We start from the raw sequence: 25,348 nt of genomic DNA on the forward strand, positions 1-25,348 counted from the left end.
TTGTCTTTTTAAGAACTGTGGTTCAGTTAGTTTAAAGAGAGTTTTCTCAGGGACAATATAATATACATATTTTAACTTGGCAATGATTATGTCACAATTCTGAGCAGTTATATATACATTTTCCTAATAAGGCAAAGTCTTTCTTATTTTTTGAATGAGAAAGAATTTTTTAAATGGATAAATAAATTTCTGGTATTTTGTAATAACACTGTAAAATGGAAGTGGTAGTTTGGTGAAACCAAACATTGAATGGCAAGCTCAGGTTGGATGCTGTGACTACACAGATGGACATGGTATCTCTTTGAGGAGAGCTCAGGCTAGTCAGGATGATGTAAACAGATAGTTCCCTCTAATGCAAAGTCCTGTAAGATTGCAGAGGAGACTCTAACCCAACTTGTGAGGAAGGGGCTAGCCTTAGCTTTCCAAAGAAGGTGAACTGGACTATGTCTTGAAAGATGACTAGAGGCTGAAGCAGCTGAGGAAAGGACTTGCAGGCAGAGGTGTTGCATGTTCCAAAGGCATGCAGGAACTTCAAAGTACTGTGGAGGGGGCAATGAAGAGGAAGGCTCAGGGGTTAGATCTATAGGGGCCATTATAACAGTGGGTTGAATGTGATCCTGAAGGTACTGAGAAGACATTGAATTAATGTACTTTCCAGGGAGTTTTAAACTAGGAGAACTGAGAGATCAGAGCCTAGCACTTTATTTTACAAATGTGGAAACTGGGACCAAGGAAAAGGAGATGAGTTTCTCATGCATGTAGGTAATCAGTGGTTGATAATGTGTGTCTTTATCTCATGGAGAGTAGGGTGGGGCAGGAGTGGAGGGGGACCTTCACAATGAAATTCCATTGTTGACCTTGTGAAGACAGATTCTCATAGGAACATTCGGTCAGGGATTTATCATGGGGACTTCATGGTTTGGGCTAATGACCCCAGCATGACTTTTTGCATATTATTTCCTTTAAAGGAAAGGCCATCACCAGCTGAAAATGCTCTTTGGCTATTTTTAGGATGTGTGGTAGGGGGAATTAGTGGAATTCCTAAGGTCAGCTCCAGCTGTTTTTCTCCAGAAGGCCAGCTGAATACTTCATGAGATTTGCTCATTAGGGCTTTTGTCCTTCTGTGAGGCATTGTGCTGAGTGAGTCCTAGTCAGGCTAGCCTGAGAAATAAGTAAGGGATTGGAGTTTGGGGAAAACTAAACTGGGGCTAAGATAGTTGCTGCTTCCCATTTTGACATGTAATATTAACGTTAAATGCAGTTTTAGATGTTGTTGGTCTTTTCTACTACCTCTCACATGTAGTGAATGTCCTTCTGGGATGTAACTACCTTAAAGGATGATTGGAAGATTTAGGTATTCCATATGTGTGAAGAGTCTAGCATGATATCTGGGCAGAGATGGTTCTAATTACTTACATATAATAGCACCTTTTACTGGAGAGTGTCACCTATCTGCATGTTAGTGCCTCACAGATATCAAGCTGGATATTCTTTAAGACTCCTTCTGGGGGACATGCGTGTGGTTACTTGGCATTTACAAGTAGAACACAAGGTCTGTTGGGTTTCAGGGACTTTATGAAGGCAGGTAAAGTGAGAGCATCCTTTGTATCTTCTAGAGTGTACTATGAACCTGTCCTGTTTTCCAAACTTACGGGGGTTTGTTTGGAGGTCATGCTGTTTTAGAAGGTGAATGGATAAATATGATCGTGTAGTATTCAGTTTACAAAATGTCTTTCTATTCATTGTCTCATTTGTTCTCTGTGGTGACTCAGCAACGGAGATACGCACTGGTTCATCCTAATTTTAGAGATGAGCAAATTAAGGCTCAGGTAAGTGCTACATTCCTGGTCACCAAGTTAGTAAGTGGGTGGCCATATTTCAAACCAGATGCTGTAGCTTTAAATTTTATAGTTTTTTTTTTCTTTTAAAGAAATTGCCAACTAGACAGAGGAAAAAAGACCTAGGCTTTTTTTTTTTTTTTTTTTTAAGCATAAAAGAGGTTTAAGGAATGCCTTTAAAGAAGGTAATTCTCTTGTATGTACAACTGAGGATTGAAGGAGAATCCACAGCATGGGATTTTTAAACATGCTATGTGCTTCTCCCTTGCTCTCTGAAATGTCTAAAGACGAGGCCATTCTTAATCTATGTAAGACGGGAAGCATGGAGAGATATTCTCAACATTTCAGTAACTTATTTAGTATTTAGAAGATTTTCCATTACTACGTGCAAGGTACTATGTGTCTAAAAAATAAAGTGGGCATAAATCTTTCCTTTAAAGAGAGGTGGGAATTTGATGTATTTACAAGTTATAACAATGCTACTGTATTATCAAATTTTTACTGTATTGGGAGTGTGTGTGTGTGTGTGTGTGTGTGTGTGTGTGTGTGTATACTTTATCTTCTCAACAACCCAATAAGATAGTTATGATGCCCATTTTACAAATGAGAAGCCTGAAGCTCAGAGAAACTAATTAACTTATACTACAGGATATCTAGGTCTACTTGACTCAAGCCTGTGTTCTTTCTACTTCAGATGAAAGATAACACTGATAAGTGTCATGACGGCCCAGTGAACAAGGCAATATTGGCAGCTTGAGATAGGGGTATTTGTAAAGGGAAATCAGTTGCAGGAGCAGTGGAGGAAGTATTTAAGCTGGGACTTGAAAGACAGGTAAGGTTTGAATGTGTGAAGATGTAAGGGGAAGACAATTCTAAATGGAGAGAATAGCATGAACAAAGGTCTGGCAATGATGGTGCAGAGAAGATGAATTCAGGAGTGGTTTGACTGGAGTTCAAAGGTAGGAAGAGGCCTATGAAAAAGAATAGGGAGTTTGATGAGAAGGATGCCAACACTAGGATAAGGAGCTTGGACTTCCTCTGCTACCAAGGAGGAGCTGGGGACGGCTTTTAAGTGAAAGTATGACATGATCAAAATGAAGCTTTTGAACACAAATCTAGCTAGATACTGTATGACAGGTGGAAGGGAGGGAGAACCAGAAATGTTCAGAGACAATTTCAACCCTCTACCTGAGTGTAAAAAGGGAGAGGAAGGGTTGAACTGCAGGGAGATTGCAGAGGATCAGCCCATTGAACCTGGTAATGATTAGCCACAGGACAGAGAGAGAGGGAAATTTCCAAATTGTGACCTTGGGTAGCTTTTAAGGATGTATTTAGTCACTGAGGGTCCAGGCAGCAAACTGGAGATTCAAAAACCAATAAGCAATGTTGTCTTCTGAGTTCCTTCTTAGAGGCTTGAGGGAGAATTTGTTTCCTTGCCTTTTCTAGATTCTAGAGGCTGTCTGTGTACCCTAGTTGGTGATCCTTTTCTCCATCTTCAAAACACATCATTCCAACCTGTCTTCACCCTTATAGTGGGTCTAACTAGATAATGTAAGATAAATAATCTCCCCACTCAAGATCCTTAATTTAATCACAGAATTCCTTCTACTGTGTAAGGCTATATATTCATAGGTTTCAGGGTTAGGATTTGGATCTTTGGAATATTATGAGTTATGCATTTATGAAAGATAAGTTTTTTGTTTGTTTGTTTGTGTTTTGTGCTGGGGATTGAACCCAGGGCCTTGTGCATGCAAGGCAAGCACTCTACCAACTGAGCTATATCCCCAGCATAGAATATAATTTGTTAAGTGTTCTTTTGTGTCTCCCTTGAAATATTTCTTATTTTTTCTCTACTCCATTGAATTGTCCTGCTTTTTTCCTCTACTATCTTTTTTTTCCTGTTCTTCATTTATTCAGTAAATGAGGTATCTGCTGTATACCAGACACCAGGCTACATTCTGGGGACACAGAAATACCAAATCTTCTCTGCAATTAGTGTAGAACCAGATGCCAAAAACATCAAATTCTTGGCTTTTGGTTTTCTAAAATGGTGCTCAAAACCTAAAATAAGAACATTTAGAATAAAAATTCTTGGTGATTTAGGAATGAAGTCCTTTCACCCAACCTTTCTACTATCAATCCCCCCTCCAGATTATCTTTTATCTTAAAGTCCTCCATGGCAGGAGTGGCTATGTGTGGGCTTGTAGAAACCAAAAAATTCAACTCCTTCTTAAAATGAGGTGAGAGATAAAGAAGCAGGGAGTCTAGGGAGACAAACAGGAAAGGCAGCAGCAGAAAGGCTGGAAAGGGTACTGGGTAGTGCAATGCTGGAGATTTCTTGTCAATAGAAGTTGCCCTCAGGGAGCATCCACGTGTCCCAGACTGTTTTACTTACAGCCAAACATCATCCTCACAGTAACCTTGCAAGGTGGGTTTTGCTGCCTATGTGGTATGGAAAAGAAGCCAGAGTTTTTAGGGGAACTGTTACAGAACTAGTAAAAGATCCATACTCATTCAATTGCTTCTTGACTTGAAAGCCAGTGTGTTCCATCATCTCACAGCAGCCTATTATGTCAGGGGCATCGGAAATGAATGTGGCACATATTTTCCACCTGTATTAGTTTCAAAATAAGTGTCTCTTTAAAGAATGGAGAGGATCTAGGAAGACCTTGCACATTCTAGGAACCTGGTGTGTCTTTGATGGGATAATTAATGGCCTGACCAGAGAGATTTGAGCAGGTCTGAGACTAGGGTGGACCAGGTGAGGGCCAAGGGTACAAAATCTTTGGAGACAAGGTCATGTAAGTGTTGACACTATTCTTGTAGTGCCTTTAGAGTGTCTCCTTAAATATTATGTCCTCAGTGATCCCCCTCTTAAGAATGCACTCATTCTCAGAATGCTTGCAGAAGCAGGGTGACGAGCTTAGTGACCTTGCCTCCTTATGTTTTGTGCCCTGGATTCCTTGCTTGCTTCATCCCTTAGTGCTATATTTGAGCAGGATCCAAAATTTAGTTCAGTGGTCTCAACTCTGTACATTACAATCATGTGGGCACCTTTGACAAAAAATATCCCAGGTGGGGGTCTTATCTCAGACCAGGTATCTGAGAACAACTAGGCAGAAAGGGAGGGTGAAAAACCCTGGGCATTGGTATTTTAAAAACATTTTTCAGGTGATACTACTGCACAGTCAGTTTTGGGAATTCCTGCATTAGTGCATTTAGAGAGACTCTATCCAGGCTGAATAGAATGTGTACATAATATATCCAGAGAGAGGCTTTCTTTAGACATTTTAAATTCTGAGGGGGTAATAGCTACAGTTCAGTTAACTTTATGATTCTGAGTTTAATTCCAGTCTAGTTAATAAATCAGCTGGTTCCTCCACTCCCTTCTTCTGAATTTGAAACCTAGAAAATAATTAAATCTAGAATTCATCTGTAATTTCTGCTTTTTAATCAGTGTGCTGGTTCAGGAATGCTGTGAAATGCAGACCAACTCATTTATTAGTCCACTTGCAAATCCTTATTTATGTTGACCTTGTATATGTCCTGGAAGATAAGAGGTCTCCCTGGGTGTCCTGGCTCTACGTCAGGCAGCTGTGTGACCTTAAGCAATTAGTCTCAGTTTTATCTGCACAAAGAACTAGTCATGACTATGATTCAGCTGCTTGTATTTTTGTGTTTGCTCTTGTCACAGTTGAAAAACAAAACACATATAAATGAATGTGTTCAATTTGGCTAATTGCTATGCTTCTTAGCCAGATATCAGATATTTCTGGCCTACAAGGGATCCTTTTTATTAATTAATTAATTAATTTTAATTAGGTATATATGACACCAGAATGCATTTTGATTGATTGTACACAATTGCAGCACAACTTTTCATTTCTCTGGTTATACATGATGTAGGATTGCACCATATGTGCAGTCATACATGTACCTAGAGTAATGATCTCCATCTCATTCCACCATCTTTTCTGCCCCCATCTCCCCCAGCCTTTACCCCATCAAAGTTCCTCCATTTTTCCCATGCCCCCTCCCATTATGGATCAGCTTCCACTTATCAGGGAAAACATAAAACCTTTCATGATAAACAAAGTTAAAAGAATTTATAGCCAGAACTACTAGGGATCCTTTATAACTGATTCTCAGATCCGGCCAAACATCTACATCATGTGGGAACATTTTAGAAAATGCAGATTTCTAGACATTAATCCTGAAGATTTTGGTTCAGTAGGTTTTGAGTGAGGTCTGGGAATCTGCCACTCAACAGTTAGATTTGGATACCAACTGTTTTATTGAAGCAATCACAAATATAATTAAAGCTATAACATTCTCAATTTAGATGTCACTGTGGAGTTTGCAGTTGACAGAGATCATATGTCTTCAAGGAAGCCTTCCCAAGTGCCCCCAAAGACCATATTAATCTCCCCTGCCCCAAGTTAAAAGTTTGGTAGCCCCTTGCTTTTCTGATTTGTAGGGCTTCTTTGGGCTTGTTTAGTACCTATCATCCTTTCCAGAATGTAAACTCTCTGAGGGCAGGGACTGTGTAGCCTATCAGAACCTTCAGGATAAAAATTTGCCCTCTTCCAGAATTGGGATCTGGGGTGCTGGTATTTTGAATTTAGATAGGACTTGTGGTGCTTCCCAAGCTCTATAGTCCATAGGTGTTCATGGAGGCTTTGGCTTGGCATTTCTTGCAGTACCAGGTGAACCTTGTTCTACTGTGTTGCAAAGCAGCTTCTTGATATGCTGTCACAGGCAAGTCATCCCTTTTCTAGAATTGATTTGAATTTTTAGCCCTGGTGTGAGGTTTAAAAATGAACCATTCACTGTCCATTTCCCAGTTCTTTTCTTTCTTCACTGTTTTTCTTTCTTTTAATCCTGACACATCAAGAAGAAATAGATTAAAAGGATGATTCTAGCACATTTTTCAAGAGTGAAAAATTTGGGTTCAGACTGGGGAGGCAGTCAGAGGTACAGCATTTGTCTAATATGCATGAGGCCCCAAGTTCAAACCCTAGCACTGAAAAAAAAGATAAGGGAAAGCAACCTCAAAATCCCTCCTTTGACATTTAAGCCATTGGGTCTGACCTCTGTCACTGTTAACCCTTTAATACCCAATACTCAAGATACTAGCCTTCTGTTTGAATACCTTTCTGCTTTCACAGCCCAGTGCTCTTGCCCAGAATACTCACCTCCTTTTCTAATTTAGCCTTCAAGGTGTACCTCATTCCTAAATCCTTCCTAAATCCTTATGTCTCCCCACCACCCCCACACACTTGGTTTGTGCTTCCTTTGTTAGTACTAAACTAATGAGGGTTAGTTGTGTGTGATGCTGTGTTTCTCATGTGACCCATTACCTTGCTCTTGGTTGGGGCTTGGATGAAATTCTGATTCCTGTGGGTACCCTAAGTTTAAACTTGAGGCCAAGAAATGACTGAGCTAAGCTTTTCAGAAGCCCAGGAATATTATCCTTAGTTTTGAATATGAAATTAAAGAGTAGAGGTAACTATTACAAACATAAAGTCCTTTTTCCTCTCCAATATGTGGATGCTAACACACAATAAGGGGGCAGGGAGGGAAGAATAGAAGTTCATTGGATTAGATAAAGAGGAATGAATTAAGGGAGAAGGGATGGAAATAGGAAAGATAGTAGAATGAATCAGACATAACTTTCCTATGTTCATATATGAATTCATGACCAGTTTAATTTCACATCATGTACAACCACAAGAATAGGAAGTTATACTCTGTGTATATATAATATATCAAAATACATTCTACTGTCATGTATACTAAAAATAAAAAATAAAATTCCCTTTTCCCCTATTTCCTCTTTATTTTTAACTTAAGATTACCAAGCCAATTTCTAGGAAATGCTGGCTCTTAGTTACAAAAGCTCAGAGTTGGAGAAAATGAAAAAAATAGAAAAATTCTTCTACCTTTGGAATAATCTTTGCAAAAGTAAAGGCCTTTGATCTTGAGGGTAACTGTTGGCTTTGAATGTTCAGTTTTCCCTCCTTGGTAAAACATAAACATATCATTAGATGATTAGCTTATATTCCATCTGTGTTTTTTTATTTTTCAATTCTTTATAGGTTCATTTCACTTATTCATTTTATTGATTAATTAAACTCATATTTTTTTGAATGGCAACATCGAACCAGTTACAAAACAATTTATTCTTTCTTTTCAAGAAGTCCAATTTAGGGGCAACACATTAGGATAAGTGATTGTATGCTTTTTTTTTTTAATAGAGTGCTGAGAGCCCTGACCATGAAGAAACAAGAAAATATTCATGAAGCTTTGTTTCCTAACAATTTTGCGTGGGCAAAATTTGCTTTTCTTAAATATATTTCTCTATAATCATATAACAAACCATTCTGATTGAGTTTAAATATATGAAGTCTATTCTTTTAATAAAGGTTTATGGTTACAGGAATCTATGCTATTCCAAGAAGCCAATGAACAAATATAATACCTGCATGTTGACACAGATGTCTTTTTTTTTCTCTCTGTCTGGTGTTTCCATATCTATCCATAAAGCAAACCCAACAGACCCAATCATTTTTCTATTCCTAAAAAGTAGTGCACAGAAGAGCATGCCATGTGTGAGAGACAATTCAGATTACCCATGGGAAATGACCAAGCAGGAAGTAGAATGTACAGAGGGGGGAAAGTAATGAAAAGAGAAATGGACTATGAATTAGGAAACCTGGATTTTGGTCTTCTCTTTGCCTCTATCTGGCTGCATAGTCTCTGGGGGTGGTGACTCAGTGAAAGATCAAGAACAATGGCTTCAGAACCATAAGAGTTGGGTTCAGATTACAATTTGGTTGGGCAACTGTAGACACATTATTTAATTTCCTGAGCCCTGGTGTTCTCATGTACATGATGTGGAGAATATCTTCTTTTCTGGGTGGTCAAACTGATTACTTGGGATCATTCTTAGTGTGAAGCACTTAGCACTACCTCCTCAATTTTTAGTCCAGAGAAAAATGACCAAGATCATGAGAGGTTTAGAAAACATCATGTGAAAAATAGTTAAGGAAAGAGGAAGTTTACCTTCCTCTCAACAAAGATGACTCAGGGAGAGCATGAAATATTTCTTTCTTTTCGGTTGTTATGTGAAAGGGAGAGTTAACTGAATGCGGTCCCAGAGAACAGGATGAAACAGAATCAACAGGTGGAACTTTGAGGCAGGTCAATCATGGTAGGAAGTGAGCCTGAGGAATGGAGCAGCCCAGCAAGGTAGTTACCACCTTAGCACCTGGCCTGGCACACGGACCTGGTGGCCTACTGACCACCTTGTCTTGAATACTGGGGGCAGACCTTTCTGCTGGGAGGGAGACAAGCAAAGATTCTGGTTGTCACACTCAGCTTACTCCATTCTCACCTTTTCCTGAAATGCCTGTGGACTGTTCCATCATCCTTTGATGCTATTGTGATCTAAGAAGTTTACAAAGCATTTAATTTTAGAAAGATTCGTTTTGTAAGTGTTACCACGAGGGATGAATCCATTGATCAGGCGTTTTCTTGTTTGCCAAGCATCATTGTTTCCAACTCAAAGCATGTCTGTTCCTGCTTTCCTACTGCCTAGATTTTTTTTCTTTCAAGTTTTCATTCTCCGTGTCATGGGACTTTCAGAACAGTTTGCTTCTCTTCTCAAAACTCATCATGTGAGAGTCACTGCTTACACAAGTTTTCCCTTTCCTTCCTTGGAATCTGTAGGCTTTGATAGACCAACAGCTGTCTGGGACAGGAGAAGATGCTTTCTGGGCCCCTCCTTGCAGCACAACACGTTGGTTGGGAAGGAAAATCTTTTGTTAATGGGGATGGAATCTGGGTTTGGTCAGATGAGGTGATTGAGATTAGGGCTTTAAACCCAGCTGTTCTCCTTACTTCCCATCAAAGGTGAGTGCTAACTGTTTAAATTTTAGAGAGTTGACAAGAAGAGGGGCATTGGCTTTTATAGATATAGTGTGGCAGGGATGACACATGGAAAATAGGTATTGAGCATAGACTGTATTCGAAACCCCCAAATTTCTCTTCTATGCTGCTGTCCCTAGAGCTGCTTGTTGTTTCATATTTGTCTTTTATGGCGTCCTGCTTTCTCCCCAGAGTCTCACAATAATCTCCCTAAGGAAGGGAATGTACTCATCATACACAGAAGATAATTAAGACTTGGTCATGTGACTTAAATCACAGTGTCACATTAAAGACCTGGAGCTAGAACTCCCACGAATATGGATTTGATTTTTTCACTTATAGGCCCTGAGTCAGGTTCTTGTTAAGGGAAGTAGAAATTCAATCCCATTCCACCTGTTTGTTTATTTAATGTCTATAAATACTTTTGTGCCTCTTTGAGTGACAGGCAGATCCTGGATATAGTAAGCACTCACGGACCCAAACCATGCCCATAAACTGTGGAGGACAAACATGAGTAGATAGAAATTTGAGACTGTGTGATGAGTACTGTGACAGAAGAAATCAAGTGCTAATGTAGCACACAGGAGGGCACCTACCTGGACTTGAGAGGTTAGGGAATGCCAGTAAATGACACAGGGGTTAAGACCCAAGAGGGAAGGTATTCTAAGAAGAAAGAACAGCATATGCAAAGCCTGAAGGCAAAAGGAATTGAAGTGCAGAATGCCTGGAATGTAAGGAAAAGAGCTTGGAGAGGAAAAAAGTCCTAGTTTAACAGGTCACATTAGGTATTTTTAGCTTTAGCTCATGGGCAATGGGAGGTTGGTAAAGGGTTTAAAGACTAGGAATGTTGTTTGGTTGGATATGGGTTTTAGAAAGTCACTCAAGAGCATGCAGAAGATGGGTGGGAGGGCTGAATGCAAGGAGAACTTTTTGCTCAACCCAGGAACTACTCCTTCAGCAAACACATCAGTAATCCCTGTAGACTTGGTTATATTCATTCCCTTATGGAGATTATTGTGAAGGTCTGGTGAGAATAACAAACACTATAGAAGACAAAATTCATTCTCATTATTTTGCATCAAGATTGCCCGTTGCTGAATGCCAGCTGTGGGCTAGTGATTCTTGAATGCTTAAGAAGAGAATGAGGATTCACAGACAGAAGAGTTTTGTTCTGCCTCTTTAATTTGAGGAATCCAGGTGGAGAGGAGCCTTAAATTAGATGTCAGCATTGGGGTGGTTTACTCTGACAAATTCATTGGCAAATGTCAGTCTCGCTTGGTGCAAAACCTCATTTGGCTTCATTCTCTTTGCAGAAAAAATAGAAAGAAATAAAACCTCCCTCATTGTGAGGATTCTATGAGGTGATGGGTAAAAAGTGCCAGGCATTTGTTTATTCCCTTATTTTTTTCTGTCCTCCCTTAACACTGAGGCATTCAAAGTAAAAGCCAGAAATCTTACATGCTGTCTGACCCACTTCCTCTCTGACCTCTCTTCCTGTTCTCCTGGCACACTCTGCTATACCAGTGCTGGCCTCCTTGAGCTTTCTTGAATAGACAGACAACCTCAGGACCCTCACATCTGCATGGCTTGTTTCCTCATCTCTCTCAGATTTTTGTTCAAATGTCACTTCCCCAATGAGACCTACCTTAGCCAATCTTTAAAACTTCAAGTCTTCCCCCTCTCCCACATAATGATCCTCCTCCCTACCAGCCTTGATTTCCTCCATAGTTCTTATAACCTTCCAACATGTTACATAATTTAATTATTTAGGTTTTCAATTAAAATTCTCATTTTTTAAATATTTAGTTTGATCATGTACTCTTCCCAGTAACATGTGAGTTCCACAAAGGCAGAGAGTTCCTTCAGCATTATTCATGGCTGCATCTCTGGTGTGTACAATAATGCTGGGCTCTCAACTGGTTGTAGGAAGGAATGAAATGTTCACTTAGCCCTCAGCCGTCATCCAGAATAGCAGGAGTTGGGTGAACACTGGGACTGAAGAGTCTTTGCTGCCCCCTGAGCACTCTCCTGAAATCTGGCTGGATAGTGATCCCTGACTAGGAAGAGAAGGGTTATAGCCCTTCATTCCTTAGGAAAATGAGAACATTGTCCTTTGCCTTGTGAATAGCTTACCTTAAGGGAGAACTTTTAACTCTTTGAGGCTTCTTCACTTCAGCTTGTAGTTGCCCTTGAAGGTGTGGAAACCAACATTTCCCCCTTCAGCAGCTCTTTCAGTCACCACTGCTGGGCTGCCTAAGTTGTTTTTCTCCTTTACTCTCTTCCTGTCCCCACCCCTTGAACTTAAAAATAATCTCTTATTGAAGCGGATGGCAGGGTAAGGCCACACTGGGCACACAGTTCCCAGAATGTAGCCTAAATCTGTATGCTTGCCCCGCTTTGAGTTCTGAGGAAGTTACTGCACATGAAATGAAAGGAGGAATTGAGGTGACCATGTCTGGGTGATTTGAAAATTTGGATTAGTTTCATTCATTCATTTACTGAATTATTTATTCATATTTAGAGTTAATTAGAGAGATTGAAGTAAAGCATTAGGGTTGTGGAAATACACAGAAGAGAAAGCTTTTTTTATCAATCAAGTTTCTGCTACAAATGTGTTGTATAACAACCCCCAACTCCAATGGCTTCCAACAACATATATTTCTTGCTTTCAAATCTGTAGGTCAGCTGGAGTGTCCCTGCTATAGGTGGTTCAGGCTCAGGTCTCTTACAGGGAGGGAATGAGGAGTTAGGAACAGTAACTTAATCTATCACAGCATTTAATTCTGACTATGGAAGTTAGGGAAGGCTCCCTGGAGTTGGTAACTTTGATCCTTCCTGAAGCATAGGTAATTTTCAAGACAAGGAAGCAATAACATACAGAAGAGTATTAAATTTTTAAAAGATTGAATTAATATTTTAATATTGAATTAAGTAGTCACTGTAATATGCAAAAGATGTAGGAAAAGAAAACAAAGATCATCAGAGTACTGCTCTGTCCATTAAGTCCAAACTTCATGGGGTAGGTTAGAAAAAGCTATAACACAAATGAGGAAAGAAAAATTTATAATCAAGTGTAATCTTATTTAGCAGGATGGAACAAAAGTGTGAGCTCAGAGAGGAAGCTAGAATGTATTTTTAGTAGCTAGTTTTGGTACAGGATGCAAGTTATGGGATGTTTTAAATCATTATTTTATTTAATCCTTTTAAGGATTAACTATATAACCTGTAAGGATAGCCCAATGTTAGGTAAAATGAGCAAGAAGGCTTCAGAGTGGTAGGTAATTTGCTTAATGGCTTATAGCTAGCAAGTAGTAGAGGAAATACTTCTCAGTCGTTATGGTTTTCAAGGAATTTATTTATAAACTTCACTCAGTAGTGTAGATACTCTGTTTTGCTCTTCAGTGAGGTTGCTTTCAAACTTGTACACATGGTTTTGAATGTCTCCTGTATGTGCAGCACTTCGCTTGTTAAAAGAACCTAGATCCTGGAGTAGATAATTTTCAGGTCCTGTCTGGCCTTGGCATTCTTAATGTCTTACCTTTTCATTTCACATGCATTTAAGATGCCTCAATAAAGTAGGATTCCTACCTATGTTGCTACTCAAAAACGCTTGCAGTAAGGTTGGGGTTATAGCTCAGTGGTACAGCTCTTGCCTAACATGTGAGGCACTGGGTTTGATTCTCAGTACTGCATATAATTAAATAAAATAAAGGTCCATCAACAACTTTTAAAAAATTGCTTGCTGTAAATGTGGCATGGTTTGAAATTCTGTCTCTTTCCTCCTTTTTCCCAGTTTGTATATACATACCAGAAAGTATTCAGAAATGAAGGGAGGCAAGGTTGGTAGTTTCCTTCAGACCCAGCAAAGGTTAGAGGTGCAACTTGGTGAATAATAACAATTCCACTATTCTGCAAACTACCTCTACCTAATACTAGTTCTCCTGTCAGTACAGAACTCATATGTACTCCACTAGAACGTTCCTATTTGTGAAGAGGTGAGCATTTATGATTTTTATTTCTAGCTTCTTATCCATAATTACATGACAATTGGAATCACATCTCCCTGTTCTTACCTTTAGCTTGACTTTTTAGCTGGGAGTTAGTGGAGAACTAGTTCCTTTTCTGTAACCACACCTTACTCAGGTGATTGTTAAACATTGACAGGCATTTTTGTGTGCTCTCCATCTTGGCAGTCTGGAGTTGGGTTGAAGCTTATTTTGTGACCCATTTACCACATGCTCAGGAAGCTGGCAGAACTGGTTTCTCTCATCTCGGAGACCATCTCATATAGTAGTTTGAAAGTCTTGTAATTCTGAGCAGTGCTTATAAGAACTGCTTCTCACTTTCTCTCCGGTTGTTGTCTCATGATTTGCCAGGTTGGAGACTCCAATGTTGCTGCCACTCACCAAATTGACAACCAGGTGGAGAGAGAATAGACTGCATCTGAGTCAGACTGGTCCAGAGAGGACGCATGCTAGGAATGCTCTGAAGGCCCTAGCAAGGAACACCACATCCTCCTGAAAGCCTCTTCGTGAGGTCATCCTACGGACCACTGTTGCCTCATGGAAAGGGGCGTTTAGGATTCTGCTGTCAACCCCCCAAAAACTTTTGTTGAGTTAAAACAAGACTTTTGCCACAGGACTAAGCAAGATATTATTTCATTTTATTTTTGAACCTTTTGAGCTTTCTGATTAGAATCCTGACTGTTGAGCCTTGAGAATTTTAAGCTACATTTATTGCTACTATTTTTATGCTCACTTCTCAAAATGATTGATTTAAGCTTCCTGACAGAGGAGGAACAAGAGGCCATTATGAAGGTTCTGCAGCGGGATGCTGCCCTGAAGAGGACCGAAGAGGAGAGAGTCAGGTAAGAGGCCAAGGACTCCTCAGGCATGAGGAAGGAAGAGGCAGTGCATAAGAAAATAGGGCATTTTTTGGTTTTGTTTTCAACCATAAGTGGTAGTTCTGACTTGGAGCCTAAACTTATGGGTTCCAATTTTAGGTTTACTTCCTGGACAGAACTCTTTCCTCCTCATGTCTCTTAAATTACTCCACTGGATGTCTGCCAGAAATAAGGTCTTGATTAAACACTTAAACCAGGCGCCGTGGCACATGCCTGAAGTCCCAATTACTTGGGATGCTGGTTTGGGGGATCAATTAAGCCCATGAATTTGAGACCAATCTGGGCAACACAGGCAAGATCCACCACCCCCGTCTCAACAGAAAAAATAAAAATAAAAATGAAAATAAACAAAAACCTGCACTCCTTTAACTTCTTAAGCACCGAGTTAAAATGAAATAGGTACAAACATATATAACTACATCCATATGTGTGTGTGTTTTTATATCTAATTTTGAAAACTGAATCCATGGTTTTCTAACTGAATCATGAACTAATTTAGAATTTTTAGAACTTTAAAAATTTTTAAAATAAAAGACATTTGAGAATAGCTCAAATGTCAGCATACTTTCAGAAATGTTGGTATCAGTTTTAATAGCAAAATTAAAAATACTCTCTGAACAAGTCAAGTTTTCATTAGGCTTGAGTCCCATAAGGAGGACTGGCAACTCTGACATACTACCCTTGTTGGGTGGAACCTGAATGTTCCATGTCAACATTCCTACCACTTTCACTCACCTTTGTGATACAAAGAGCACTACAACAGCCTGTTGAATAACTGGGCATAGTCCAGACCCCCATTTATTATTTGTGTAATCTTAGGCTTTGAAGGCAGTGAAAGGCCTCTTGAATGTTAATTGTGCTAATTTTATGGTCCCTGTCACAGGAGTTAACCAAAAGGGGATAAGCCATGTTCTTCCTGGAATATAAGGACCATGAACAATGGATTTATTTGCTCTGTTTTCCATATTTTTATATTAATTGAACATGGATCTATTATAAAAGAACATGCTGAAATTTCCTTCAAGCACTGCAGACTGTATGATGGTAGCTAGTGATAATTCGTGTATAGACATTGTTTAATGAGTTATAAAGGGCTTATGCACACATCGTTGTGTGGGATATAATTATCCCATCTGATGTATGAGGAAATTGACATTGAGATCGGTCAGGTGACTTGCTCAAGCTCACATGAACAGTAAGTGTCAGAATGAGAGGGAAGTCTTCATCCATTAATGCCTCCTCGTCAGACAGGTCATCCTGGCACCTGGAATCCAGAAGGTGGTGTTGTGGTGTGAGGCAAGACACTGAATGGTAATCATGAAACTGGGATCATGCGCTTTCCCTCAAGCCACTTGCACTACTCCTGTTCCCAGCAGGTATTGAGCAGTGTCTCCCTGGGGCACAGAATTGATGCTAATCCTTCACCACAGCCTCTTGATAGCCTTATTGCTTTATCCATTCACGATTTATAAAGCCTTTTCAGGAACATGGTTCTCTTAAGTTGCTCATAGAAACCCCGAGATTTCCACGTCAGGGACTTTTACACCCATTTAGGAATAAAGTATCAGCCAGTCTTTAGCCATCACAAAAATATTGCAAATCTCTTGGCAGTGTTGATTTTGCAGACTGTCCTTTGGTCTTCTATTTCTGAGGGTGTCCTAGCAGCTGCTGAGGGTGCCGCCCTTATGTTTTGCTTTTGTAAATAAATGATAGGTTAAAGGCTTGGCTGACAAAATCTAGTATGAGTCAAGCTCCATCTATCACTTTTTTTATTCTAATATATAATATATGACAGCAGAATGCATTTCAATTCATAGTACACATATAGAGCGCAATTTTTCATGTCTCTGGTTGTATACAAAGTAGAGTCACACCATTCATGTCTTCGTACATGTACTTAGGGTAATGTCCATCTACCACTTTTGTGGGGGACTTTCTTCCTAGTCAGGCACCAAGCACCTCTGTGGACTTGACCATGGGCAGGTCCAAGATTCTAGGGCTGTGAAGGAATGACAGTATGCACTATCGGAGATCAGATGGGTACAAAGTCACAGCCTGGGGACACTGCAAGAACCCAGATCATGACCTGTTCCATACAAGAAGAATCTTGCTATGTCCCTCTTTGGTTTAGAATGTAAGGGTCTTGTGGGAATGGTTCTGAAGCTGTTCTGTTTCTGGACCAGAACTGGGTCTCTGAAAATGATACACCATGGGCTCCTTCACCACCCCTAAGCTGTTTGCCTTTGCCTCTTCCATTAGAGTTACAGTTTGACAGCTCTGGAAAGAAGATTTTTTGGTTCATGTCAATAATTTTATAGACAAGGGGGTAAGCCCAGAGAGGGGAAATGATTTGCCTGGGGTCACACTAGTCAGTGCTAAACCTATGATAATAAAAATTCCTGGTCCAGTGCTTTTCCCTCTGCCTTATGCTATTTTTCTTCCAGGAAGAAACATTAAAAATTAAATCATAATACAGGGCAGGAACTCCCTTTCATGAACCTTGGAGTCAAATCCCCTCTCCGCCACTAATTAACTCCATTAGGCAAGTTATTTAACCTCTCTGAGCTCAACTCAGAGACTGAGAATGACCATAATGCCAAATTTAAATGATAAATTCAGGACTAAGTAAAATAATTCTTAATTTTTTTGACATGTGATAGGTAATGGATACATTTCAGTTCTCTTATTTGCCACTCCTCCTGTGCCTCTACAAAAGGACAGAAGATTCTGATTAATAGTCTGATTTCTTAACGAGAAATGATTCCTAAAATGCTATTATTTATTGCAGTAAGATTTAATTGAGTACCTTTTAAGTGCAAGAAACAACCCTGAACAGTGAGTGATGTGAAGGGAATTCCAGGATGATTGAAAACATGATCTCAGCCTCAAGGAATTTACCATCTAGTGGCCTTTTTTCATTTAATGGATTATCACTTGCAAATTTAAAATCTAATTTTTTTTTCTAACATGATTTTGTAATGCCCCAGTTCTCCTAGTCAGTTTGTGTCTTGGAAACACCAATTACATAATTACAGTATTAGCCTAAGCAAACCATCATTAAAAAGGCAAACCTGCCACTAAAATTCGACTGGTCTTTCAAATGCTAACTCTTTTTGGGCCTTAGCCATGAGGCCTTCACTGATGGATCACAGCACTATTGCCCACAATCTCAGACATTGCACAACCCTTTTCAGTAGGGCTGTATGTGATGTTTAGCATTTGCCACTCTCAATACATTCAGTGCTTTGAATTGTTCACATCCAAGCTCACTCAGGACACTTTGGAGATGATTTGTGAGTTAACTCCCATCCTGATTGATTTCGTGGATGAGAAAACTGAGCATCATGCAGGGGAAATGCCTGTTTCCTAAACTCCTCAATTTGCTAGCGGTAGAATATGGACTTGGACCCAGGGGAATGTCCTCTGTGATGCCTCTGGGAGTACAGGTGACAGGATAACAGTTCTAGGCCACTGTTGCCACTGCAACTGTCTTTTGTGCTCTCTCCCTGTAGCCAAAAGTGCTGGGCCCAAGCTATCCTCCTTTCTAATTCTTGGGCAGGGACATTTCACAAGCCTGCAAGGAAGCAGACATCAGGATGGATATTTTTCTCTCCTCCACCTCTGCCCTCTGTCTCTGTCTACCTTGTCCCCGCCTTCTAAGGGAACACTACCATACACACACATATGTAATTTTAGTCTTTTATGGTTTGAAAATGACACACTGTAGAGGTGGTGTTTCCTGTGCTTTGCGTCACGCTGCCAGCAGGAAATTGCTGCACATGCCTGTCTGAACACCACAGCAGCACCACGTCCCCAACCCCCTAATAGGCAAACCACATCTACAGTGAGGGGCGTTTCTGCAGAAGATACCATCTCAACCACCACCACATCTTATGATTCTCAGCTGCCTCCTTCAGACCTTAAGTTCCTTTTAAATGAAGCCAGTTGTCATTGAAGAACTGACTTCCAGGACCTCTGGCGATGTTTTCTGTGAAAGCAAAGAGGAAAGAAACCATCATTTATCCAGGGACTGCATTGCACACAGAGCTTCCCATACACTTTCTCCTTTCATCCTCAGAACAGTATAGCTGAATCTGTTCAACAGATGAGGAAATAGGGTGAAGAGGATAAGTGCCCTGCAGGATTAGCACTGATCCAGTTCCAAAGCCTGTGCACTGAGCTGCGCCTCAGCTGATTGTGGGGATTGATGCTGTGTCCACTCTAAGAGATGCATTTCATGTCATTTTTCACTGTTAGAAACATTAGCAGTTTGCTTTCAGTTATGTTGGTTTCTAGATTCTCCATCAAAGGTTTCTACCACTCTTTCTACCAAGAAAAAGTCAAGTGTGACAGCTGTCTTAGAAACCAAAATCATGTTTGCTTCTCTGAGGCAGGATAGGGTAGTGGAAAGAGTGCTAGCTGAGAGTTAGGTTGGGCTTCTGGTCCCAGCTCTGTGTGACCTTCAGCCAGCCTCCTAACTTCTCTGGGCCTTAATCATTTCATTTAGAAAATGAGACCATCTGTGACTATATAAGGTTTCTTTCAGATTTCACAGTCTAAATAAACATCTAAGAGTACTTTCAAATTATACTCTTACCAGCTTGCCCAGAATATATTGGGGGATTAAACAACAACAAAAGACTGGTGAATGGGCCAGTCATCTTTCTGGTCAGCCTACTGATTCTCACGGGCAACAGTAGACTAGATAACATCAACCAGGTCCAACTCATAATGTTGGGCCTTTGCCTAGTCATGTTGAAGAGTTGGAAGCTGGGTATGTGCCTATGATCACAAGGAGAAATGGGGGTGTGATGGGGAAGATGCTGAAGGTAGAGAGGAAGCATTACTGCTCTTCTGGCTTTCCTTTGTAAGTCCTCACACTCTGTGCACCCAAAAGGGTCAACCTTGGCAGTTAGGGTTGTAGATTTAATTTTTATGCACAATTCCAAGAATGTGCCTGGCATCTGAAAGGGAATTAATGAATGGATAAATGAGTGAACAAATAACCAGACAGGATTTAGATCTGGCCTTTAGGAGGCAAATTGACCAGCTTATGTAATTACAGAGGAGGCAAGTTGACCAGATTATGTAATTGACTAAATTCTTTATATATCTTGTTGAAATTATAAGGACTAAGTGCTATGATGCATGTTAACTGCCAAGCATGTGGTTCAGTACAAAGCAGATACTTCGTGTTAGCAAAAGGAACAGGGGGATGGGTAGAGAACAATGGGGACATTCATCAGGGCAGTGTCCTCTCTGGGCCAAAGGCTCTTGGGTCTTCATTCTTCCCACCAGCCCACAGGTATTTGCTGAGATCTTCGCTGTGCTCAGCTCTCTCCTAAACACTGTTTGTGCAGAGGATGGTAAAGGACAAAAAGTGTCAGTCCCAAGAAACATACCCTTTGCTCATTTCAACTAGATGGTACAACAATTAGAAAATTCAATGCTAATTTTGCTTGGTGCAGTTACAGTTCAGGAAAAATAGGCAATCAGTGTGGGTTAGAAGAAAAAAAATAAATAGCATCATAGTGGAACTTTTCCGTGTTCATATCTTTATAAAACTTGGTCTTTGGTATGACACACGTGGGGTCATCTACAAAATATAGCAAATGACTAAGAAAAAGAAAAAAGGGATTATTAAACATAGTGGCCATGATAGTGTTAGAAAATATGCAAGTGGCACTTATTAAATTTTAAAGAATTCTTTTGCCACTTTATAACAAAGGGGTCAGAAACCCTTTATTACCAAAATGGTACCGGTCTTTTTAGGGGCCATTGTTTCTAGTAGTCTGATTCTTACAGCTTGTGCTTGTTGTGCACAGGCTGGGGTTTACTGGCAGTCATTTAGGTGAGAGCAGATCAAGAGTTGCACAAAGATTCCTACAAAGTACCTTTCAGTCAAACAAAAATAAATGAAGAGAACTGAGGGTTGCTATGCTACAAGGTTTTGTGGTCTCCTTTAGCAAGAATGATGATGGGTACCATATTTTGTGGTGTTTTTTTTTTCCTGTTCTGAGGATGTCCTGTCTTACCAGAAGACCCTATATTGCAGTGGGGCATGGCTCACGGAACCTTGGCGGTGACAGGCTCTTCATTATCTCTAGCCTGACTCAGGCAGGGTGGCTGCTAGGTACTTATTTGCTCACTGTTTTTTTTTTTTTTTTTCACTCAACAAACAGCTATTATTGGGTATCAGTTCTGTGCCAGGCTCTGTACTATGCTGGGTTACAAAGGTGATTAAGATGTGATCCTTGTCCTTAAGGAGTTTGCTATGTCCACAGATGAGTGGGTGAAACAGATGTGCAAATAGATCACTGGGACACAGTGTGGTGAGTGCTGTAGGGGTGGGGCCATGGGAGCATGGGACAAGGCAAAGGGTGCCCCAGTGCTGGAGCTGGGTCTAAGGATGAGGAGCAACATTCTGAACAGAGAAGGGGAGATGTCCTGGGAGCCTTCAGAGTCCTTGGCCTCTTTCCATTCTAAAGCACTTTCAGGCAAACAGTGTGATGAGTTATCTCAGAATTCCTGCCTGGTAGATCCTATGGTCCCTATCTTCACAAGTAGGAAGACTGAAAGTTGATAAAGGCCCCATAGCCTTCCCATGTCCCATCTAGGAAGAATCAGAACTGGAATTTGGACCTAGTTTTGATAACCTTCAAAGCCCATATCTTTCTGCCATGTCATCCTCCATTCCTCCAGCATCTACAGAGGTCTCAAAAGAACTGTTTGGAGTACAAAAGCAGTTGAGTGTGTTGGCAAATGTTGTATGGGAGTAAGTTCTGAAAAATGAATCCAAAAAGGTAACTGAAGCCAGGTGGTCTGGGACCTCACAGGACATTCCTTTAGTGTGCAAGCACAGAATAAATATCCACTCTTTTCTAGACACTTAGCAAAAATGTATTGATTGAATACAGGCCCTGTATTCAATTCCGGAGCTCACTCTGGCCAAGGAGAGGCGGGAGGACTTTTCTCCTCTGGAGTTGAACTTGGGCTTGGTCCTGTTGAGAGGAGAAAGAAAAAGCTGCACAAGCAGCCTGACAGGGGTCATCTGCTCTGCTCAAAACCTGAGGCAAGGAGAAACTGTCAGAAACCATAATTAGAAGGATAATGTCTCTGAAGTGATGGTGTGCTGTCACCATTTTGACTTAGAGATACACTGTCATGACAATGTGTGGCCAAGAATTGTGATTGAACATGTTTGGAGTAGGGTCACTTCTTCCTAAGTGATTGGGAGAGGAGTGGAAATGCGTGCAGAGAGTGGGTAAATAGATATCTCCAGGCATTCATTTTCCATTGTAGATCTTGATATCTAGTAATCTTTTGCTCACCAAAGGACATTATTTATTTAAGGGTCTATACAGGTAATATTTTGAGAGCTTATTTAGAATTCTTTTGAGTTAGTTAAATAACACAGGAAGCCCTTTAGAGAGAAGACTCATTGATAGATCTGGGGTGATTGTCTCCCCACCCCTGTTTTCCCTACTTCCAGCTATGTCTGTGTATACACAAATTACACCAAGCCTTGATGCTACCTTGCTCCATTGCATTCTCTGGCTAAAACAGATTTGCTGCTTTAGGAAGGGTACATATGAGCTTGAACGACAGTCATAAAACCCTCTGAGACTTGTGTGGCATGTCATTTTCCAGGAGTTCAGTTTCCTTAAGGCTTTTTGGATACTTTATTCTAAGTATATCTCTGGGGTAAGAAAAGAGATTTGGGATCCTTTTTTTTATTGAGATAGACTCAGATTTACAATGATTATTTTATTGAAATAGAAGCAGAGGTTAAAAGACTGTTTAATTAGAACAATGTTTTTCTAGTCAGTACGATTTACAGAAGTTTTAGGATGGTATCATTTGTTTTTGTTTGTTTTAGGCCTTAGCTTTTCAGTGAACATGAATGATTGGGGAATCCTTAAAAGGAGTATCTGCACAAATGGTATTTGCTTACCCATCCCTGTTACCATATTTGGTCTACCTGATTCTATCCCACTAGTTTTGCTTATTTCCCTAATATTAAGCACAGGGATGCCATACCGGATTCTTCACAGACTTCTAGGAAAGTCTGATAAACTCACTTCATCAAAATGACAGGCCTGATGGGCTGGAAACTATTCCACTAGTTTTTTTTTTTTTCCTTTTCAGTACTAGAAATTAAACCCAGGGGCCTTAAACCACTGGTCTACATCCCCAGCCCCTTTATATTTTTTATTTTGAGACAGCATCTTGCTAAATTATGGAGGCTAGCCTCAAACTTGAGATCTTCTTGCCTCAGACTCCCAAGTTGCTAGGATTACAGGCATGTGCCACCACTCCTGGCTTCACTACCAATTTTCTTGAGAGTTTCTTACATGCCAGTCATGTACAGAGGGCTATTTACATGTATTAGCTTAATCCTCAGAGCAACCCCTTTTACAGATAAGGAAATCAATACATAAAGGAAGCTTATATCATCCCTCCCTGGGTTATTTGCATTTGAAGAGTGGACACAAAGGACTGCAACCAAGACATGAATCTACTCTTGAGAAATATCATACATCATCTGAGGATCATGGTGAAGCCTTTAGCTTTAAAAAAAAAATGCTGGCCTTGAAATTTCTGACTTTCCCGTTAAAGGGAATATTTGCTAGTAATCTGGGAGATTTATGGCATAAAATGTTGTGAGCTTCATTTTTCCTGTATGTTTACAAATTTCTTTATGCAGTGTCACAATGAACTCATTTATTTACTGTGGGTTCTTAGTGATGTAAATCTCTTTTCCTTTTGTAGGCATTTGCCTGAAAAAATTAAGGATGACCAGCAGCTGAAGAATATGAGTGGCCAATGGTTTTATGAAGCCAAGGCAAAAAGGCACAGAGATAAAATCCATGGTGCCGATATTATCAGAGCATCCATGAGAAAGAAGAGGCTCCAAGTGGCAAGTGAGTTGAATTGGCTGATGTGCTTATAGCTAGCATTTTTTCGGGAAAGGAGAGGGGGATGATGGCGGAATCATTGCTGAAATCTGCCTTGGGAAAACATTTGGAATTATGCTTCCCATAGTGTGTGGCCCTCAACATCCTCTTCTCTGGATTCAGATGGACTAGGGCAGGGCCAAGTAAACTCAGTGTTGGGTGGAGGAACACAGGAAGACCTTCAGGCACAATGTTGAATTGTAGTAGCATAGATACTCGGGGTTTATAAGAAATCTACCACCTCTTCATTGACTTTTACCTCTGAAAATTCAGAGCCTTCTGAGTAAGGTAAAAGGTTTAGACAGGAAGAAATCAGCCTCCTTATTCAATGATCTTGATATCTAGTACTCCTTGGCTCACCAAAGTGCATTATTTATTTAAGGATCTATAAAAGTAATATTTTGAGAGCTGATTTAGAATTCTTTTGAGTTAGTTAAATAATTACTGGGTACCTTCTCTCTAACTCTGGGTTAGTCAACATAAACCCCTGTCCAAGTCTCACCTATATGCAAGAAGGAATATAGCTATTACCTCTGAGTGTCTAATATTATTTCTAACGTAGCAGCAGTCTTCTAAGGCATTATTTCCTCAATTCTGTAGATGGGGCTCAGAGAAGTTAAATCCCTTTACCCAAGATCTTGTTGTTGCCAAATGGCAGAGTTGGGATTTCAGATCCCACAGCCAAACATCATGTTGGATATATTGTAGATGTTCAGTAAATTCACAGTATGGATGGTGCTTCAATCCCAATAAGCACCTCATGCCTGGCTATGTACATTCAATCCTGACTGATTAAGATCAGATTAACCTAGAGACAGTTAGAATTTTGCTCTTGCAGCCCCTGGAATAACATTTAAATGTACTCCCATGCTCTTAGGAGACTGTGCTTGGGCAGAGGAGCTAATGTCAAGGGAACCTACTGACTTCTTTCAAAGATGTATTTCTGATCCTAAGACTCAGTGATTGGCTTGGCACTCAGAAAGCCTGAGGTTCAGATTTAAGTCCCTAATGATAGGAGCCTATAAGAGAAATTGTGGAGGTGAGAGATAAACCTTCCTGCCTTTATTGTTTTCTATTTCAGCGGAGCAGAGTAAGAACAGAGCAACTGAGGCAAAGGAAAGCTGGGTGAATAATGTCAACAAAGATGCTTCCCTTCCCCCAGAGCTAGCTGGTACTGTAGAAGAGTCAAAAGAAGATGCAGCACCACCAAGCCCAAGGTGAGGCAGAGCTTGTTAGGACAGCTGCTGCTTGAAGGGGGTTTCATGGCTTGGTATGTTGTATGGGCAAAATGTGGGCTATGAATATAAATGTTGGGCTGGTGTCATAGACATGTGGAAGTGGGTAGTGTTGAGAGAATTCTGGATCCTCTTGGAGACAAAGCCTAAATTGCTGAATCTTAAAATTAAAATGCTAAATGGTGATTTCTTTCAGCACTAGCAATAGCTGTTTTTCATTTGTACTAAAATTTCTCTTCAGAATAGGACAAAATATTCCAAAATGAATACAGGGGAATAAGTCATTTCAGGAGAGCAAGAAATTATGAGAGTCTAACCTATGGTAGAATGGAACAAGCTCAAGCACAAGAACCAGACGGACATGAATTCAGAACTTAAGCCTACCATTTATAAATGATGTGACGATGGGATGTCATGGTCAATAACCTCTGAGTCTGCTGCCTTTTGGGTATATAAATAGGAATATAAATAGGAATAATATATACC

General features: G+C 40.2%; 1 protein-coding gene across 1 annotated transcript in view; it reads left to right on the top strand.

The window, feature by feature from the left end:
- Positions 1-25,348, top strand: part of Sytl2 (synaptotagmin like 2) — a 133,099-nt gene that overhangs the window by 58,461 nt on the left and 49,290 nt on the right. The window contains exons 2-4 of the mRNA XM_076846565.1: positions 14,144-14,634; positions 23,443-23,594; positions 24,709-24,844. Of these exons, the coding sequence (XP_076702680.1) occupies positions 14,534-14,634; positions 23,443-23,594; positions 24,709-24,844 (389 nt within the window). The 5' untranslated portion in view covers positions 14,144-14,533. The remainder of the gene's footprint in view (positions 1-14,143; positions 14,635-23,442; positions 23,595-24,708; positions 24,845-25,348) is intronic.

This window comes from Callospermophilus lateralis, chromosome 2 (genome assembly GCF_048772815.1).
Source record: "Callospermophilus lateralis isolate mCalLat2 chromosome 2, mCalLat2.hap1, whole genome shotgun sequence".
Classification (NCBI taxonomy): domain Eukaryota; kingdom Metazoa; phylum Chordata; class Mammalia; order Rodentia; family Sciuridae; genus Callospermophilus; species Callospermophilus lateralis.